Below are 21,844 nucleotides of genomic sequence, written 5' to 3'. Positions count from 1 at the left end.
TTAACAGCACAAGTTCGGAAGCAAGGAAAAGTTTTACAAATAAAATTATTCAATCTGTTCTAACCTCTCTTTTCATATAGTAATACGCCTAGAAAACACTGAAGTCCACCTTAGCACCATTTATGTGTGGCTGCTCCTTTTGAAAGGTCAGGGTCTGTCTGGGCAGAGAACGCACCCTCTCTTTAACCCTTCAGCAGCGAGCGGATTCCTACCTTGGTCTTGGGGGTGAGGGGTGGGAGGGGGACCCTGGACTCCAAGCTCGAACCCTGCAACCCCGGCGGGGGATCCAACCTCGAAGACTGTGGCTTCTGGGGTTCTAAGGGCACAGCTCGAGGCTGAGCAGTGTCCACCCTCGCGTAGCCTCGCTTGCCCCGATGTGGGGGCCTTGCCGGCCTTCTGGCCCCCGTCGGGGATGGTGAGGGGCGAAGGAGAAGGCGGACGGAGCGAGCACACGTCACCGGTGGGGGGCGACAGGCCTGGGGACCAAGGGACGCCCAGGAAAGGACGAGCGCCAGCACACAGCACAAGACCGGGTAGGGGGAGCGACGGCGGGTCCCGCCTGCTGCTTCCGGTGCCCTCGGACCGCCCAGCGCCGACTCTGCCACATACTCTGGTGACGTCAGCCGGTGCCGCCATATTGGAAAGGCGCCGCCGCCGCCTCTGTCTCGGAGCTCGGGCTGCCTCGGGAACCGTGGCCGCAAGAAGGAAGGAACCCTTTCCTCCCCACTCTCCACCGCCGACGCCCGGCCCGTCTGCTCCAGCCCCAGCGCGCGTCTCCATGACTGCTCCCGGCCTCGCTGCCGACGGACGTAGCCCCAGCGCCCGAATTTAACACGGAAGCCCGGTCAGGGGCTGCGGGAGGAGAAGCAGGAGGAGGAGGGAGCCTCGGTCGGTCCCGCGTCCCTCTCGGCTCGGCGCCTTGGCCGGAGCCATGACCTCGCTGACCCAGCGCAGCTCGGGCCTGGTGCAGCGGCGCACCGAGGCCTCCCGCAACGCTGCCGACAAGGAGCGGGCGGCGGGCGGCGGCGGCGGCGGCAGCGGCGAGGACGACGCGCAGAGCCGCCGCGACGAGCAGGACGACGACGACAAGGGCGACTCCAAGGAAACGCGGCTGACCCTGATGGAGGAGGTGCTCCTGCTGGGCCTCAAGGACCGAGAGGTGCGGGCGCGTTGGGGCGGGCCGGGGGCGGCCGGCGGCTCGCGGAGCCCGGGCTCCGCGCCTTCTGCCCTGCGAGCTCGGAGCTCGGCGCCGGCCGGCGGCCGACTTGCTCACTGAGTCTTGAAGTTAGTACCCCCACCCCCAGCGTGGCCCGGCGCTTTCCAGATCCTACCCGTGCAGATGGCTTGGATTTTCCCTTCCTCCTTTCACAGTCACTTCTGTCATTTCGACTGTCCGGCGGTCTGTATTTCTTTCTCGCTTTTTTCCGCGCGTTTAACCCCTGTAAGACCCCAAGATGCAATTCCAACCCGGAGACTGCCCGTTAGTGAAACACCTGGGACCACCAGCGCCCCGAACTCATGGGTTTGGGAGGGGGTCCACGGTTTTGTTTTCTGGGGGATTTTGTTTTTTTTTAATTAAGGCGTAGTGTTTTGAATTATGAACAATTTTGGTGAAATGGTAATTGAGAAAAAAGTTACTTTACTGAGTATACTAAGTTAAGATCAAGCAACATTCTCATGGAACCTCTTGGAAACTGACTTTCTAGATGAACTTGCATTGGGTGTGAGGTTACTTTTAGTGGGGCTTTTATCAATTGGCTGGTCTCAAGGAAGGCTTACCATCTCTAAGGAAGGGCTTTTTTTGGGGGAGTGCTAGGTTTGTAATGTGATGAAAGGCCTCAATGCTTTAGGTAGGTTAAAATTGCAAAAGATTTTTCTTTGTTATTTACCATAAAAATGATTACCATCACCCCAGTTGTTGGACTTCTCTGTTCTGCAAAAAAAAAAAAAGCTACAGTAAACACCAATATACTCACCTGCTAGATTCAACAATTAATATTTTGTTGTATTTACTTTATCCCATGTTTGTTCTTCCAGCTACAAAATGATTTTTAAAGACAGAGACCCGTTTTTGGTTAGACAGGTGAATGGATAATCCATAAATCACTTATGGTGAGGTGGTCCCAGAAGCTTGTAGAAAGTTCAGAATGTGGCAACTATAGACAGCACGTTTTGAGAGTCAGACTCAGAAGTATCAAAGTTTTGTTCTCTTTTGTTTTTAAGAAAGTTTTCCGAATTCATTGTAGGTGGGCAAAAAAAAGATCAGCCTTATAGCACAGTTTCATTGAAACTTCTCAGATATAGATGTTTTAATATATATTTGGAAATGTAATGAACTAAAGTTTTCCTTGATAGAAATGCCCAAAGCATTTGCAGTATCTTGGGTTCCCATTTGCCTAGGTTTTTATAACAATCACTTTGGAAAAAATTGGTGTATTTCAGTCCTTCTGGCTGTGAAAGGGACCCAGTACCTTTTAATTATTGAGTTTTGATGATAGAAGGGAGACAGTCTGTGAAATTCCTTTTTTGTTATTTGGATGAAAGAGCAAACTAGAACTACAGTGATCTTGTAATGTGATTTTAGAACGTGTTCAACTTAACCTTTTCAGGTGTCAGGATCTGGAATCTTGGTGATGAACATTTTTCTTTGGCTTTATCTTTTTCCTCTGGGACAAAAGTAACAGATAACTGTAGATGTTTTTGAAAATACAAAAAGAAAAAAAAAACCAAAATGGGAGAACCCAAGTTACCCATATACCTGAGCAATATTTTGCTTTATAATTTTTGAGACTTTTTTGTGTGGATCCATCTTGTATGTGTGTAAAACTAAAACTTAAAACAAAAACTAGCTTTTGAGATTCTGAGTCACACAAGTAGAAATTATGGTGAGAAAGTACCTTTTTTTAAAGAAGGATGAGTTGCTTCAAATGTTTAAGCTAAAGCATATTAACATGCTATGTTTTGTGGTGGTTTTTTCTTGTGAAGATCTGAAGAATTTGTTGAAGTTTAATGGTACTTATGAAATTTAGGCAAGTTACAGTTCTTTGGTGGCAGGTAATTAAAATCATCTGTTGTGTTTGTGTCAGGAGTCACACTATATACTTGCATGTCATGGCCAAGTTCCACACTCTAGCTAATTCTGAACATTTCTTGTTGATTTACAACCACAATATAGAATTATTTTTTTCTTTTGCAGGCAAGTCCACAGAGTGGGGATTTTGTTGAGATTTTGAATTGCTTTAGATTTCAGTTTTAGGAATTAGCACATATGTTTTTTCCTTTCATCGCATCGTTACATGCTAATATCAAGCCCTGCCAACTCATCATCCATTCATGTGTTTTTCTCCTTGGGAGTTTTTTCTCTTATGTTTTAGCTTGTATTGCTTCTTGTTAGAGGGCCTGGGAGTTATTCTCTGGCTTTTTAATATTAGATATTAATTTACTAAATTTGATACTAACAAGCTCCAAACTTCAGCCATAGTATATAACTTAATAAACTCACTACTTTAACTTTATTTTAACTTAGCATCTATCTTTATAGTGTCTGGGCACTTTTAAGATATTTAAAAGTTAAACCTTAAGGCTAGGCAGGTCATTAATGTTCGACATATTTCATACATGTGTGAGTTGACTTTATCTGGAATCAAAACAAGAAAGCATTTTAAGGCATTGCATAATTTTACTTTGACATTTTAAAAAACAGATTTATCAATTTACTTTTTTTACTTTTAAAAATTTATTTTTTTGAAGGAATATTAAGCTTACTGAAAAGTGTGGGTTACCCTAAGTGTGATGAATTTTCACAAGCTGTACATACCCATTTAACCAGCACCTAGAGCAAAAAAGGGAACATGGCCAGCTCTCCAGAGTCGTTACTTGAATTTCTTCCCAGTCACTACCTTTTCCTCATGGGGAATCACTGGCCTGACTTAGAATTCAGCATAGATTAATTTTGCTCATTTTTGTACTTACTTTTGTGTTTGGCTTTTGCTCAAATTGTTTGGGAGATTCATCCATATTATTTTGTGTGTGTGTGTGAGGTTGCTATTTGCTCATTCTCATTGTCTTATCAATTTACTTTTAATGCATTTATAATTTACAATATTTAAAAAATTACTTTGGTTATGTCTTGAATCAAGTTCAAACGTTTTTTCCCTTTTTACTGAACAGAAGGCTCAGCTTGCCAATAAGCAGATGGTCTGGCTTCAGATTACCTATTGTGGAAATTGATTTTTTAAAATTTAAGTACACATATCAAATTTTTACCAATGATTTTTCTTTCTGGCATTTATAAAACCAGATGCCTGCTCCTCTTGGGATTCTGATCTCAATTGGGGTGGAAAATTGATGACATTGGGTAACAGTAGATGATAATGAAAAAGATAGCAGATAGGTTAAAACTTGAAATCAACTTCTGAATAATTAGAACGATTTCTGTAATTTCCCTTGCATTTGAAGAGAAGGGACAGCAAGTACCAGGTAATTTTCCTTTCCCCGGCTATTTGTTTTTAACAAAGATGCTTCCAATAGTCAAAGCATTTTTAGAATGTTTCATTGAGAATTACCTCAAATAACTGGTGTCATTTACTCTTGAAGATTTTCATTGGTGACAAGTCCTAGTTCTGTAAGGTTGGATTTGGTTATCTTAAATGACCAAGTAGAATTTACAGTATGTCTGTGGAACAGCAGAAATGGAGAGACATTTGTCTAGGTGTAGTCTTTGTTTTACAAATTATTTAAGCTTTCTGAGTCTTTAAGTTCTTATATGAAATGGAGAAATAGTCATCCCACATGGTTGTTCTGATTGTTCTGGAGAAATTTGTTTTACTCTCCACCATGACTTCCCTTGTTTTGTCTTACTTTTCGGGAGTTTCACATGGTGTGCAGACTCAGGGTTCTCTATTGCAGCATCTTCCCCTTCCCTCTTGTGGTGCAGCCAGGCTTACACTTTTCCACTCAGATGATTTGAGAGTCCCGGGTTGTGGTGGTTTTGGAGACTTGTTCCAACTAGTGTCAGTGTGTGGACCAGACTGTTATTTTGCTTCTTTTCCCCCAGCCTGTTGGCTCTGTCTTTCTCCATCCTCATTTTCCAGATGCCTTTCAATTTTGTAAAGCCTCAAGAGTCTTCCAGTAAAGTCCCTTTTTAAAAGATGGCTTGAGTCAGTTTCTAATGTTTCTAATGCTTTCAGTCCAGATCCTGTATCTTGAAAAATGAGTAGATGCTCCGGCCAGATAAATACACACTTAGGGTAAGCAATTAATTTTAACTAAAATGGTGGAGCTGATTTTGTGTGGCTTTTAAACTGGCTCCAAAGATCATTCCCAAAGATGTATTTCATTTTTGGAATAAGTAAGTATCCCAAGGTTACTACTTTGAAATGCAATACTTAACAGCATATGTAATTTTTTAGAAATTTTCCTTACTTTCTGCATATGTGGTAGTATATACTGTGTCTGCATATCAAATATGTAAATGAGAAATTCATTCAACATTTATTCAGAATTTCAAGATGTGCTAAGATTTTATCAAAGTGTAATAAAGCCTTCTGAGTTTTGAAAGAATTTTGTGATTTATTTTCTAATACAAATAATATTCCTTTCATGTTTTTTGATGTTTGAATTTTTGTATATTTTTTTCAGATGTCTTTATGACATGAGTATGAGATACATAGTATCTCAAAAATTTAGTTTTTGTAATTCACTGAACTGTTTGATCATACCTTTTAAACTAAATTTTATACTGTTGAAATTATTTTTTAGTGCTTCAGGGTTCTTTCACAATGTGGTCACAGTATTCACTGACTCATCTCATAAGCACTACTAATATTTGATATTTGTTCATTCGAGACTGAGAGTCCCTCTGAGAGCTTTTCTGTTAGAATTATGTTTTGAAATTATTTTGATCCGATTTTGGAATATTCTTGGAGTTTTTCTGGTATTTAAAGAAATAAATTATTATAGTTTCAGGTTATATGTAAGTTTCTGACCCTAAATGCATTATGCTTACCACATTATGTCATGTTAAACTGTTGGCCCACCTCTACTTTATGTCCATGCAAACTTTCCCCACTTTACATCACATAATTTTTCTACTGCTATTAATCTGAGTAGATAAATCTTTCAAAGTGTGCTTTAGTAATTGGTTACAGGAATTTATTTTCATGTTGTGAGTTTCCTTTTGAAGCAGCAGCACAAAGACTGCACTTTCCCCCGTTTCTTCCATTTAATTAGTGACGAGTGCCAAAGGTGGAAGCTTGGTTTCATTTTGAAATTATATATGTATATTTAATATAATTTTTTTAAGATATATTCAGTCACCATACAGTCCATCCAAAGTTTACAATCAGTGGTTCACAGTATCATCACATAATTGTGCAATCACCACCATGATCAATTTTAGAACATTTGCATTACTCCAGGAAGACAAATAAAAAGAAAATCCCAAACATCCCATACCCCTTATTTCCCCCTCCCTTAATTAACATTAAGGTACAGTGCGTTATCAGAAAGAATGTTTCTGGTTAATATATTTTTAAGCTTAAAAACTTATATTTTAAACTGTAAAAATAAACTCATTTTTAAACTTAAATAAATTGTGTTTGGTTACATATTCCTTTAGTGGAGAAATTCTTAAATTGGGGTCAACAGATGGAACTTGGAAACTCTGAACACTGAAATTGTACAAAAAAAAATTTTTTTTTTTTTGCATGTGTATGTGTTGTATATGTGGGGAAAGAGTACATAGCTTTCATCGGATACTCCAAGCATTTAGTGGACCAGAAAAGGTTAAGAATTACTGAACTTCTTTGTTGAAGTTTTTATTTTGTTTTCTGGTTTGTTTCACCTTTTCTTCCCTCTGAAAACTTGAGTACAGAAAATTCCAGGTTTGGGGGTTGCACTGAATTGGATTTTGTATAGTATGAAGTAGACCTTTCTGTAGCCTATTCTAGGGGTTCTCCTCTTGCTAAATGATGCTTAGAAGCTGTGTGATTATTATGTCTAGGATTCCAACAATTACTATCCATTTATCAAACCTTTAGGTCTCCATAGCCATTTCAATTTTAGTTTTATGGGTCAAAACTCAAGAATAAATTTTAAAACTAAATTATGTGTTTTGATATTGAATGTCTTAGGGCCTGGTGTATAGCTACCCCTCAGTAAATATTAAATAAATCATGCATTCTCAATGAGGTCATTGTCATCTCGAAGGGAGTAAAGTTGGGTCTGGGTGTGTGTGTGTGAAAAAAAAACCTTACTCTTTTTATGTATAAAGCACAGACATACATATAGCACATAAATAGAAGTATCTGTGGAATTAAAATTTCATGGAGAGGGGTTGATTAGTGAAAAAAGTGACTAAAAATCTCCCTAAGAGAGTGATAATAAAAAAAGGGTTAAGAAATCTGGGAATAAATCAGTATTGAAAATTGTAAGTTTAGAAACCTTAGCTGAGGTTTAGAAATCTTTTTCTCTGATAGGAATTTTTTTTGTAATAGAACTTTTTTGTAGTTCAGTAACAGGAGTGTTTTAGTTTGCTAAAGCTGCCATTACGCAAAATTCCAGAAATGGATTGGCTTTTATAAAGGGGATTTTTTAGGTTACAAATTTACAGATCTAAGGCTATAAAAGTGTCCAAACTAAGGCATCAACAAGAGGACACCTTCAATGAAGAAAGGCCGATGGCATCTGGAACACCTCTGTCAGCTGGGAAGGCAGGTGGCTGGCGTCAGCTGGTCCTTTGCTCTCAGGTTCTGGTTTCAAAATGGCTTTCTCCAGAATGTCTCTGGGCTTCTGTCTTTCTTAGCTTCTCTCTCTCAGCTCCTGTGCATCCTTGCTTGGACTCCCATGGTGTTTCTCTAAGCGTCTGGTATCCTCTCTCATCTTCTCCAGGGTAAACTCTGGGCTTCATCTCTTAGCATCTTCAAATATCTTTCTATCTGCATCTCCAGGTGTCTCTAGGTGTCCCAGTCTTTGTTGGCCCCTGAGCTCTCTTAAGGACTTGAGTAAACTACGTAAGACCCACCTTAAATGGTTGGGGCCACACCTCCATGGAAATATCTAATCAAAAGGTCTTACCTACAGTTGGGTGGGTCACATCTCCATGGAAACAACCTAATCAAAAGATCCCACCCATAATAAGTCTGTACCCACAAGATTGGATTAAAAGAACTTGGTTTAGTGGGGGACATAATAGATTCAAACCGGCACAAGGAGGAAGAGTTTTAGCATACTGACCTAGAGGAACTTGTGAGTTAAATTTTAAGGTAAAAGTTATTCCTGTTGGTTGCATACTACCGTGCAGAAGTGATTAGAAATTAAAAGACTATATATGTCGCTAATGGTTATTTTTGCCCTAGTTTCGTTTTCTAGTTCCATTTTCGTAAATGCAACTGTTAAAGTTTTATATTGTATTAAAAAATTAACTCTGAAATAACCTTTAAGAATTTAACTTGCATTTCATTTCAGTCACGGAATTGAGTTTGTCATTTAATTTTTGTGTCTATTATATAAAATGGAAATACAAACTGGAATCAGGTTGTTTAGTATTAATATACTCAGTTTAAACCAACTATTGAACACCTATGTGCCAGCCCCTAACTTTGGTGCTAGGATACAATGAAAAAAAAAATTCTTACCCTCAAGGAGCATCCAATATGTAAAAGGAGACAGATTTCCAAATGATTTCAATAAAATAAATTACTGAATTTATTGGAAGTACATGTTAAGTGCAGTAAACACATGAGGGAGGATGCCTTTAACCAGGACTTCGTGTTTTTGACTCCACCCTTTCCCTTGACTAGTTAGAAGAACTATGGTAAATGTTTTGAATTCTTAGAGTCTCAGTGAACCCCTGGGTAAAATGGGACCTATTACTGTGGTCTGTCGTATAATCTTTCAAATTGTAGGGATCCAATGAGATGGCATTTGTGCAAGTGCTTTGAAAACTGTCAAGTGCTAAACAAATGAAAATGTGTGAGTACCTGGTCTGGAGAAGTGAATTAAAATGTATAGTGGTCTCGTAAGTATTTAAAATCAACACTATTTTAATTAGTTTTTGATCCTCTTGTACTTTTTTCACTCTTTAACCACTAGGCTTGGTAAACATTCTTCTCAAATGCAATTGCTTATCTATGTCTTTGTCTTTAACCGCTGACCTTTTTTGGGTAGTGGTGGTGGTGGTGGTGGTGGATTCCCTGACCAACTGGGTTGGGAAATCTGGAAAGCTAAGGTACCACTTGACTTTTTAGACCAATCCCAGATTCTTCTTCAATTTCTATGTGATATTTTCCATGATTCCTCCTCTCTTGATTTGGCTAATTCTCCAGAGATAATAGGAGCTGCCACACCTCCAAAATAATAAATGACTCTAATGATATATATATATATATATGAAGTGCTTAGCATAGGTGGTGTACAATAAGTATTGTTTCCTAATACCTTGAGGCTCCAAATCAGAAAGCCTGGAAAGGTCCCTGACTTCTTCTAGCCTGTGGCCTCCAGTTCTTCCCACCTTTCCATGTTCCCATCTCCCCTTTTTGATAGGGCACCCCCCCACCGCCTTTTTTTTTGTTTGCTGGAGGGACTTCTTTCTTCTCTCAAGACCAGATCTATACTCGGAAGATGGTAGGTCTGAAGAAGGCCTTGGCCCACAACTCTTTTTTTTAAATAGTTCATAGTTTACATTAGGTGTATCTTTTCCCATATACCACCCTAATTTAACACCTTGTTGTTAGTGTCGTACGTTTGTTATAATACATGAAAGAACTTTGTTATATTTGTAGTGTTAACCCCAGTTCATTGTTCACAACAGGAATCATGTGTTACACTGTCCCATATTTTATCTTTTAACTTTCATTCTAGTAACATACACAACCCCAAATTTAGAAAATTCTATTGCAATTTTTTTTTTTTCTAATTTCTTCTCTATCTTTTAATTTGATTACTTTTCATTTCTTCTTTGCCATAGGTCCTTTGGCTGCTAAGGCCCCTCCACTTCCGCTCGCCTCCCTTCCCCCTAAGAAATTAAGGATGGAGAAAGCTTGGGAACAACAATTTAAAAAATTGCCCCAACTAGAGATTCCAAAAGGAGCTGAGAGGTCACTCTGATGGGCAGTCTTATGCACAGTATACACAACCCTTTTTAGGTTCTAATGAATTGTAATAGCTAGCATTAAATACTTGAAACTATCAAACTACAACCAAGAACCCTTGAATCTTGAAGAAGATTGTATAAAAATGTAGCTTATGAGGGGTGACAGTGTGATTGGGAAAGCCATATGGACCACACTCCCCTTTGTCCAATGTATGGATGGATGAGTAGAAAAATGGCGGCAAAAAAACAAAATAAAAAAGGCACCCAGTGTTCTTTTTTATTTTAATTGTTCTTTTTCACTTTAATTTTTATTCTTATTATTTTTGTGTGTGTGGTAATGAAAATGTTCAAAAATTAATTTTGGTGATGAATGCACAACTATAAAATGGTACTGTGAACCGTGTGCGCGTTGTATGACTGCATTGGTATGTGAATATATCTCAATAAAATTGAATTTAAAAAAATTGCCCCAAATTACAAAATTGCATTTTGTATAAGGATTTTTGTTAAATGGGTCTGTGAATAAAAGTAAGTAACATGAAAAGTCCTAGTCTTTGCAAGTTTACAGTCTTATAGAGGGGAGACGTGATGTGAGAACTAAAATAATAGTGTAAAGCAGTACTAGTCTAGGTGCCATGTGGGTGGTAGAGACAGTCAATTTTCAGTTTGGAGGAAGTCGTGAATTAGGCTGAGGCTGTCCAGCCTAATTGGAGGGAGGGGAGTTGAGCTGGGCATTGCACTGTTTGTGTAAGGGAGGACATTCCATTCTAGGTGAGTGGGAGGAGCCAGGGCCTAGAACAGAACCTTCCAGGTAATTCTAATTGCAAGGCAGTTTTGAAGCTGGTTGGAAGTTGGTTTTGGGATTACGTTTCATTTGATTGTCACAAATAATTTTTTAAGATGTCCTCTGTGGGCTTTTAAATTAAAACTAGAAAATTGTTTTTAACATACGTCATAAAATACATGCATTTATCACAAATATGTCTGATATATTTATAAATCACTTTTTATAAGTTTTGAACCCCTGATGATCTGTCCATCCATTCATCCATCCACCCATCTCTTCTTCCTCACACTTGTGTTCAAATAGTTGAGGGTCTTGTGTAAGCTGGACAGTGTCCTGAGTGCTGGGCTACAATCATTATTATAAGTACAGTTCTGTTCTGTAGTCTCCACTCTTTTCCACAGTCAAAGAAGTAAAGAGAGTAAAAGTAGTCTAAGAGAATAAAAGGAAAGCTCTAAGTTTTTGAAAGTGAAATTGGATATTTAAAAAATTTTATCTGCCCAAGAGGTTAGAGCCATTGAAAAAAGCTTAGAAGTCTCAGACAATCCCAGAATGTCTGTTCACTTCACTATCTTGTTTCTGCTACCTTTGTGCTGATGGATTCCTCTTTGGTTGTCCTGGGTTGTGAATGCCCTTAGGTAATTCAGATGAAGAGGGTCCAATACCCAGTTTATTTGTGTCTAACCTTGTTGCAAAAAAGATTTTTGGTGCTTCAGTAGGCAGTTGCACATTTGGGTTTGGTGCTCAAGAGAGATGTCTGGGCTGGACATGTAGATTTAGGGGTCACATCTTTCATCTAAAATTGTTCCAGTGCTCCTGCGAGTTCATTCGCCAGCCCCACAGTTGCTTACGTTACACTCTACAGTCTTCTCTCATTCACCATCCACATCTAGTAAAGAATTAATATATAGGTTCCCTGAAGTAAGTTTTTGAATTTGTCCTTTCCTCTCCTTTTCATGGCCACTACCTTCGTTCAGGTCCTCACTTGCTCACTCCTGGATTGGTTCTCCCAGTGACTTACTTAACACCTTCACCTCTCTCTAAGAGTCTCTTGTTTTACTCCTTCATTACTGTGAGCCTATAAATAGAGGCTCGCAGAGTTCCCTCACCTCTCTTCCCTTATTCACTTCATCCACCACCTTTTCCCTTCAGTTATAGAGGAAGAAGCCTTCTCTTAAAGCTAATTCCCTTTGCCCCCCAGTACTTCCTGATTGCTTCTTTGGGGATCTTGCTCCCTGAATTTTTTTGTCTCCTTTTCATCCACTCATCCTTCTTCTCCAGTAAACCACTTACTATTGTTGGAGGCTTTGTCATCATGGCTTATACTTTACCCATGCATTTGTGGATGTTTTCTGATGATAAACTTTTGTTATTAGAAAGTTTACTTTCAGTAGAATTGCTGTAGAAGATCTAAGTTTGTATTTTTTATATAGATTCTTTCACTGTTGGGAGAAATGACTCTTTTCTTCATCTCCAGATTTCTTAAGTCACATTTTGACTGGTGCTTTTGCCTCTCTTGGAATGGTCTGCAGAACCTTTTCCTATTCCTAGCCAATATGTGGGAAATTAAAAAAAAATCATCGTAAAACTGGTAAGTGAAGGAGGAAGAAGCCTTGTTGTGGCCTATTGTCCAGATTTCATGAGGAAGGAAAAGGTGATTTGTCATCATGTTTGAGTGGGTGGGGATTGCTGAGAACTGTGAGGATTGGGGTAAAGGAAAAGACTGACATTTGAAGATGTGGCCAAAGAGAAACTTTGGAAATGGTAGGGAACACTTTAGGGAGATAAGTTTTTATTAAAGTAATAATAGTTTTTTAGTAAAATAATTTGTTAAGGTGAAATTCACGTCATTTTAAAGCGAACTCTTCCATGACGTTTAGTACGTCCACAGTATTGTGTAATCACCACTTCCGTCTAGTTCTAAAACATTTCCATCACTCCAAAGAAAATCCCTTACCCTTAAGCAGTTTTCCCCCATCCTCTCTAAACCCAGGCCCTGAAACCACCAACCTGCCTTCTGTCTTTTAAGGATTTATCTATTCTGGGTGTTTCATGTAAGTGGAATCATGAAATATGGGACCTTCTTTGTCTGGCTTTCACTTAGCATATTTTAGAGGTTCATTCACAGTAGAACATGTATCAATATGCTATTCCTTTTTTTTTTTTTTTTTTTTTTTTAAATTCAGTTTTATTGAAATATATTCACAAACCATACAGTCATCCATGGTATACAATCAACTGTTCACAGTATGATCATATAGTTATGCGTTCATCACCACAATCTATTTCTGAACATTTTCCTTACATCAGAAAGAATCAGAATAAGAATAAAAAATAAAAGTGAAAAGAGAATACCCAAACCATCCCCCCATCCCACCCTATTTGTCATTTAGTTTTTACTCCCATTTTTCTACTGATTTTTTTTTCAATTTTTTAACTTTGTTTATCAAAAAATTAAAAACAAACAGCAAACAACAACCAAAAAAACCCCACAACATTTCAAACAAAGCAATGGATTAAGGAAAATAAATAACCTAAAATAACTACTTTGCTTCCAATATGTTCCTACCATACCCCAAGAAAATTAATAAACCATGTCCAAACAGAGGAGTAAGAAAAACAAATAATCTAAAATAACTACATTGCTTCCAACATGTTCCTACCATACCCCAAGAAAATTAACAACCCCTAAGAAAACAAAGGAATAAGAGAAAAAAAAAAACCTAAAATAACTCTATTGCTTCCAACATGATCTTACTATATCCAAGAAAGTTTACAAACCATAATCATTCCTGAGCATTCCCATAACATTGAGATTACCCTCCGTAGTTTATCTGTTCTTATTAGATTATCATTCCCCCTCCACTAATTGGTGTCTCTAGGTCCCCTACATTCTACAGTATAAAACATTGTACATTTTTCACAGAATTCACATTAGTGGTAACATACAATATCTCTCTTTTTGTGCCTGGCTTATTTTGCTCAGCATTATGTCTTTTTTTTTTTTTTTTTTTTTTTAATCTTCATTTTATTGAGATATATTCATATACCACACAGTCATACAAAACAAATCGTACTTTCGATTGTTCACAGTACCATTACATAGTTGTACATTCATCACCCAAATCAATCCCTGACACCTTCATTAGCACACACACAAGAATAACAAGAATAATAATTAGAGTGAAAAAGAGCAATTGAAGTAAAACAGAACACTGGGTACCTTTGTCTGTTTGTTTCCTTCCCCTATTTTTCTACTCATCCATCCATAAACTAGACAAAGTGGAGTGTGGTCCTTATGGCTTTCCCAATCCTCTTGTCACCCCTCATAAGCTACATTTTTATACAACTGTCTTCGAGATTCATGGGTTCTGGGTTGTAGTTTGATAGTTTCAGGTATCCACCACCAGCTACCCCAATTCTTTAGAACCTAAAAAGGGTTGTCTAAAGTGTGCGTAAGAGTGCCCACCAGAGTGACCTCTCGGCTCGTTTTGGAATCTCTCTGCCACTGAAGCTTATTTCATTTCCTTTCACATCCCCCTTTTGGTCAAGATGTTCTCCGTCCCACGATGCCAGGTCTACATTCCTCCCCAGGAGTCATATTCCACGTTGCCAGGGAGATTCACTCCCCTGGGTGTCTGATCCCACGTAGGGGGGAGGGCAGTGATTTCACCTTTCACGTTGGCTTAGCTAGAGAGACAGGGCCACATCTGAGCAACAAAGAGGCATTCGGAAGGAGGCTCTTAGGCACAACCATAGGGAGGCCTAGCCTCTCCTTTGCAGCAACCTTCTTCCCAAGGGTAAAACCTGTGGTAGAGGGCTCAACCCATCAAACCACCAGTCCCCTATGTCTGTGGTCATGTTAGCAACCATGGAGGTGGAGTAGGCAAAGACCCCTGCATTCTCCACAGGCTCCTCAAGGGGGCACTGCATCTTTTTATTTTCCCTTTTTTTTTTTTTTAACTTTCCCTTCTTTTTTTTTTTTTTTTTTTTTTCACTTTACCTATCTTTAATAGAACAACCACTGATAACCTCAGAACATATGACCATTCCATTTTCACAATGCAAGATGATAACATGCTATGAATTACATCTTTTTTTTTTTTAATCATCATTTTATTGAGATATATTCACATACCACGCAGTCATACAAAACAAATTGTACTTTCGATTGTTTACAGTACCATTACATAGTTGTACATTCATCACCTAAATCAATCCCTGACACCTTCATTAGCACACACACAAAAATAACAAGAATAATAATTAGAGTGAAAAAGAGCAATTGAAGTAAAAAAGAACACTGGGTACCTTTGTCTGTTTGTTTGCTTCCCCTACTTTTCTACACATCCATCCATAAACTAGACAAAGTGGAGTTTGGTCCTTATGGCATTCCCAATCCCACTGTCACCCCTCATAAGCTACATTTTTATACAACTGTCTTCGAGATTCATGGGTTCTGGGTTGTAGTTTCATAGTTTCAGGTATCCACCACCAGCTACCCCAATTCTTTAGAACCTAAAAAAGGTTGTCTAAAGTGTGCGTAAGAGTGCCCACCAGAGTGACCTCTCGGCTCGTTTTGGAATCTCTCTGCCACTGAAGCTTATTTCATTTCCTTTCACATCCCCCTTTTGGTCAAGAAGATGTTCTCCATCCCACGATGCCGGGTCTACATTCCTCCCCGGGAGTCATATTCCACGTTGCCAGGGAGATTCACTTCCCTGGGTGTCTGATCCCACGTAGGGGGGAGGGCAGTGATTTCACCTTTCAAGTTGGCTTAGCCAGAGAGAGAGGGCCACATCTGAGCAACAAAGAGGCATTCAGGAGGAGACTCTTAGGCACAAATACAGGGAGGCCTAGCCTCTCCTTTGCAGCAACCGTCTTCCCAAGGGTAAAACTTATGGTAGAGGGCTCAACCCATCAAACCACCAGTCCCCTATGTCTGTGGTCATGTTAGCAACCATGAAGGTGGGGTAGGCAAATACCCCTGCATTCTCCACAGGCTCCTCAAGGGGGCACTACATCTTTTTTTTTTTTTTTTTCCCTTGTTTGTCTTTTTTCTTTTTCTTTTTTTTTTTTTTTAACTTTCCCTTCTTTTTTAAATCAACTGTATGAAAAAAAAAGTTAAAAAGAAAACAAACATACAATAAAAGAACATTTCAAAGAGACCATAACAAGGGAGTAAGAAAAAGACAACTAACCTAAGATAACTGCTTAACTTCCAACATGTTCCTAATTTACCCCAAGAAAGTTACCTAATATAGCAACATTTCTGTGAACTTGCTCCTACTATATCCATCAGAAATTAACAGACCATAGTCATTCCTGGGCATCCCCAGAACGTTAAATAGCTTATCTGTTCTTCTTGGATTATTGTTCCCCCTTCCTTAATTGCTCTCTATTGCTAGTTCCCCTACATTCTACATTATAAGCCATTTGTTTTATATTTTTCAAAGTTCACATTAGTGGTAGCATATAATATTTCTCTTTTTGTGCCTGGCTTATTTCGCTTAGCATTATATCTTCAAGGTTCATCCATGTTGTCATACGTTTCACGAGATCGTTCCTTCTTACTGACGCGTAGTATTCCATCGTGTGTATATACCACAGTTTATTTATCCACTCATCTGTTGAAGGACATTTGGGTTGTTTCCATCTTTTGGCAATTGTGAATAATGCTGCTATGAACATTGGCGTGCAGATATCTGTTCGTGTCACTGCTTTCCGATCTTCCGGGTATATACCGAGAAGTGCAATCGCTGGGTCGAATGGTAACTCTATATCTAGTTTTCTAAGGAACTGCCAGACTGACTTCCAGAGTGGCTGAACCATTATACAGTCCCACCAACAGTGAATAAGAGTTCCAATTTCTCCACATCCCCTCCAGCATTTGTAGTTTCCTGTTTGTTTAATGGCAGCCATTCTAACCGGTGTTAGATGGTATCTCATTGTGGTCTTAATTTGTATCTCTCTAATAGCTAGTGAAGCTGAACATTTTTTCATGTGTTTCTTGGCCATTTGTATTTCCTCTTCAGAGAACTGTCTTTTCATGTCTTTTGCCCATTTTATAATTGGGCCGACTGTACTATTGTTATTGAGTTGTAGGATTTCTTTATATATGCAAGATATCAGTCTTTTGTCAGATACATGGTTTCCAAAAATTTTTTCCCATTGAGTTGGCTGCCTCTTTACCTTTTTGAGAAATTCCTTTGAGGTGCAGAAACTTCTAAGCTTGAGGAGTTCCCATTTATCTATTTTCTCTTTTGTTGCTTGTGCTTTGGGTGTAAAGTCTAGGAAGTGGCCGCCTAATACAAGGTCTTGAAGATGTTTTCCTACATTATCTTCTAGAAGTTTTATGGTACTTTCTTTTATATTGAGATCTTTGGTCCATTTTGAGTTAATTTTTGTGTAGGGGGTGAGGTAGGGGTCCTCTTTCATTCTTTTGGATATGGATATCCAACTCTCCCAGCCCCATTTGTTGAAAAGACCATTATGACTCAGTTCAGTGACTTTGGGGGCCTTATCAAAGATCAGTCGGCCATAGATCTGAGGGTCTATCTCCAAATTCTCAATTTGATTCCATTGATCTATATGTCTATCTTTGTGCCAGTACCATGCTGTTTTGGCAACTGTGGCTTTATAATAAGCTTCAAAGTCAGGGAGTGTAAGTCCTCCCACTTCGTTTTTCTTTTTTAGAGTGTCTTTAGCAATTCGAGGCATCTTCCCTTTCCAAATAAATTTGATAACTAGCTTTTCCAAGTCTGCAAAGTAGGTTGTTGGAATTTTGATTGGGATTGCATTGAATCTGTAGATGAGTTTGGGTAGAATTGACATCTTAATGACATTTAGCCTTCCTATCCATGAACATGGAATATTTTTCCATCTTTTAAGGTCCCCTTCTATTTCTTTTAGTAGAGTTATGTAGTTTTCTTTGTATAGGTCTTTTACATCTTTGGTTAAGTTTATTCCTAGGTACTTGATTTTTTTAGTTGCTATTGAAAATGGTATCTTTTTCTTGAGTGTCTCTTCAGTTTGTTCATTTCTAGCATACAGAAATATTACTGACTTATGTGCATTAACCTTGTATCCCGCTACTTTGCTAAATTTGTTTATTAGCTCTAGTAGCTGTATCGTCGATTTCTCAGGGTTTTTTAGATATAAGATCATATCGTCTGCAAACAATGACAGTTTTACTTCTTCTTTTCCAAATTGGATGCCTTTTATTTCTTTGTCTTGCCGGATTGCCCTGGCTAGCACTTCCAGCACAATGTTGAATAACAGTGGTGATAGCGGGCATCCTTGTCTTGTTCCTGATCTTAGAGGGAAGGCTTTCAGTCTCTCTCCATTGAGTACTATGCTGGCTGTGGGTTTTTCATATATGCTCTTTATGATGTTGAGGAAGTTTCCTTCAATTCCTACCTTTTGAAGTGTTTTTATCAAAAAGGGATGTTGGATTTTGTCAAATGCTTTTTCAGCATCTATTGAGATGATCAATTGATTTTTCCCTTTTGACTTGTTAATGTGTTGTAATACATTGATTGATTTTCTTATGTTGAACCATCCTTGCATGCCTGGAATAAACCCCACTTGGTCATGGTGTATGATTTTTTTAATGTGTCTTTGGATTCGATTTGCAAGTATTTTGTTGAGGATTTTTGCATCTGTATTCATTAGGGAGATTGGCCGGTAGTTTTCCTTTTTTGTAGCATCTTTGCCTGGTTTTGGTATTAGATTGATGTTAGCTTCATAAAATGAGTTAGGTAGTGTTCCATTTTCTTCAATGTTTTGAAAGAGTTTGAGTAAGATTGGTGTCAGTTCTTTCTGGAAAGTTTGGTAGAATTCCCCTGTGAAGCCATCTGGCCCTGGGCATTTATTTGTGGGAAAATTTTTGATGACTGACTGGATCTCTTTGCTTGTGAAGGGTTGGTTGAGGTCTTCTATTTCTTCTCTGGTCAGTCTAGGTTGTTCATATGTTTCCAGGAAATTGTCCATTTCCTCTACATTATCCAGTTTGTTGCCATACAGTTGTTCATAGTATCCTCTTATAATTTTTTTAATTTCTTCAGGATCTGCAGTTAAGTCACCTTTTTCATTCATTATTTTGTTTATATGGGTCTTCTCTCTTTTTGATTTTGTCAGTCTAGCTAGGGGCTTGTCAATCTTGTTGATCTTCTCAAAGAACCAACTTTTGGTGATATTTATCCTCTCTATTGTTTTTTTGTTCTCTATGTCATTTATTTCTGCTTTAATCCTTGTTATTTCTTTTCTTGTACTTGGTTTAGGATTGGTTTGCTGTTCATTTTCTAGCTTCTTCAGTTGATCCATTAGTTCTTTGATTTTGGCTCTTTCTTCCTTTTTAATATATGCGTTTAGTGCTATAAATTTCCCCCTTAGCACTGCTTTTGCTGCATCCCATAGGTTTTGGTATGTTGTGTTCTCATTTTCATTCGTCTCTATATATTTAGCAATTTCTCTTGCTATTTCTTCTTTAACCCACTGATTGTTTAGGAGTGTGTTGTTTAACCTCCAGGTATTTGTGAATTTTCTAAGTCTCTGATGGTTATTGACTTCTAATTGTATTCCATTGTGGTCAGAGAATGTGCTTTGAATAATTTCAATCTTTTTAAATTTATTGAGGCTTGTTTTATGTCCCAGCATATGATCTATTCTGGAGAAAGTTCTGTGAGCACTAGAAAAGTATGTGTATCCTGGTGATTTGGGATGTAATGTCCTGTATATGTCTGTTAAATCTAATTCATCAGATTGTTTAGGTTTTCAATTTCCTGATTGGTCTTCTGTCTGGTTGATCTATCTATAGGAGAGAGTGATGTGTTGAAGTCTCCCACAATTATTGTGGAAACATCAATTGTTTCCTTTAGTTTTGCCAGTGTTTCTCTCATGTATTTTGTGGCACCTTGATTGGGTGCATAGACATTTACGATTGTTATTTCTTCTTGCTGAATTGCCCCTTTTATTAGTACGTAGTGGCCTTCTTTGTCTCTCAAAACATCCCTGCATTTGAAGTCTATTTTATCTGAGATTAATATTGCTACACCTGCTTTCTTTTGGCTGTAGCTTGCATGAAATTTTTTTTTCCATCCTTTCACTTTCAGTTTCTTTGTGTCCCTGTGTCTAAGATGAGTCTCTTGTATGCAGCATATTGATGGTTCATTTTTTTTGATCCATTCTGCGAATCTATATCTTTTAATTGGGGAGTTTAATCCATTTACATTCAACGTTATAACCGTGAAGGCATTTCTTGAATCAGCCATCTTATCCTTTGGTTTATGTTTGTCATATTTTTCCCCTCTGTCTATTAATATCCTTTATTGTACCCATACCGAATCTCTTTAGTACTGAACCTTTCTCCAAGTCTCTCTGTCCTGTCTTTGTTTCTCTGTCTGTAGGGCTCCCTTGAGTATCTCCAGCAGGGCAGGTCTCTTGTTAGCAAATTCTCTCAGCATTTGTTTGTCTGTGAAAAATTTAAGCTCTCCCTCAAATTTGAAGGAGAGCTTTGCTGGATAAAGTATTCTTGGCTGGAAATTTTTCTCACTCAGAATTTTAAATATATCGTGCCACTGCCTTCTTGCCTCCATGGTGGCTGCTGAGTAGTCACTACTTAGTCTTATGCTGTTTCCTTTGTATGTGGTGAATTGCTTTTCTCTTGCTGCTTTCAGAACTTGCTCCTTCTCTTCTGTGTTTGACAGTGTGATCAGTATATGTCTGGGAGTGGGTTTATTTGGATTTATTCTATTTGGAGTTCGCTGAGCATTTATGATTTGTGTATTTATGTTGTTTTGAAGATTTGGGAAGTTTTCCCCAACAATTTCTTTGAATACTCTTCCTAGACCTTTACCCTTTTCTTCCCCTTCTGGGACACCAATGAGTCTTATATTTGGACGTTTCATATTATCTGTCATATCCCTGAGGTCCATTTCGATTTTTTCAATTTTTTTCCCCATTCTTTCTTTTATGCTTTCATTTTCCATTCTGTCATCTTCCAGGTCACTGATTCGTTGTTCAACTTCCTCTAGTCTTGTACTATGAGTGTCCAGAATCTTTTTAATTTGGTCAACAGTTTCTTTAATTTCCATAGGATCATCCATTTTTTTATTTAGTCTTGCAATGTCTTCTTTATGCTCTTCTAGGGTCTTCTTGATTTCCTTTATCTCCCGTACTATGGTCTCATTGTTCATCTTTAGTTCTTTGAGTAGCTGCTCTAGGTGCTGTGTCTCTTGTGGTCTTTTGATTTGGGTGCTTGGGCTTGGGTTTTCCATATCGTCTGGTTTTTTCATATGCTTTATAATTTTCTGTTGTTTTTGGCCTCGTGGCATTTGCTGAACTTGATAGGGTTCTTTTAGGATTTGTAGACCAATTGAAGTCCTTATCTCTAATTTATCAGATCTACAGCTTCGTGGAGTACACTTTCTCTAACTAACCAGCAGGTGGCGTCCACAAGCCACCTGTTCTCCACAAGCCAGTTCTCCCCTGCTTAGCCTTTTTGGTGAGTGGGGGAGTGAGTCTTGTGGGGTCCAATTGGTGTACCAAGCTTGCGTGTGTAGTTGATGTTGCCTGCCCTGTATATGGGGCGTGTTTCTGGGCAGTCAGGGAGGGGGGGGGTGGCTCTAACAATCAAATCTCCCTGTTGATCCTAGAGTTTTAAAGCTGCTGCAATAGTCTGATCCTTCAGTTCAGTCCTGCCACAGTTTGTCTCTGCCACTGACCCACAAGTCCTTGGTATTGGCGTATGGCTCCTGAGACTTGCAAGTGGGCCCCTCTTCCAGGCCTTGCACCCCGGGTCCTCTGTTGAGGGATGACTGTGCTATGTCACAGGTGAGTGTCGTCCCCCCAGGGCAGTTCTGGGCTGCTGGGCTGTGTAGGGAGGCTCCCAGTAGATTTCGCTGATCTCAGCAGTTCCACGTTTTCATGAGTGTTGTATGAAGTATGCCCAAAGTCAGATTGCTCTG

General features: G+C 38.8%; 1 protein-coding gene across 1 annotated transcript in view; it reads left to right on the top strand.

The window, feature by feature from the left end:
* The first annotated feature begins 600 nt into the window (after nt 1–600).
* GOLPH3 (golgi phosphoprotein 3) overlaps nt 601–21,844 on the top strand; it is an 89,153-nt gene continuing 67,909 nt past the window's right edge. The window contains exon 1 of the mRNA XM_037799210.1: nt 601–1,159. Coding sequence (XP_037655138.1) covers nt 932–1,159 — 228 coding nt within the window. The 5' untranslated portion in view covers nt 601–931. The remainder of the gene's footprint in view (nt 1,160–21,844) is intronic.

This window comes from Choloepus didactylus, chromosome 11 (genome assembly GCF_015220235.1).
Source record: "Choloepus didactylus isolate mChoDid1 chromosome 11, mChoDid1.pri, whole genome shotgun sequence".
NCBI classification, from domain to species: domain Eukaryota; kingdom Metazoa; phylum Chordata; class Mammalia; order Pilosa; family Megalonychidae; genus Choloepus; species Choloepus didactylus.
This window is presented reverse-complemented; position numbering and strand designations above follow the sequence as displayed.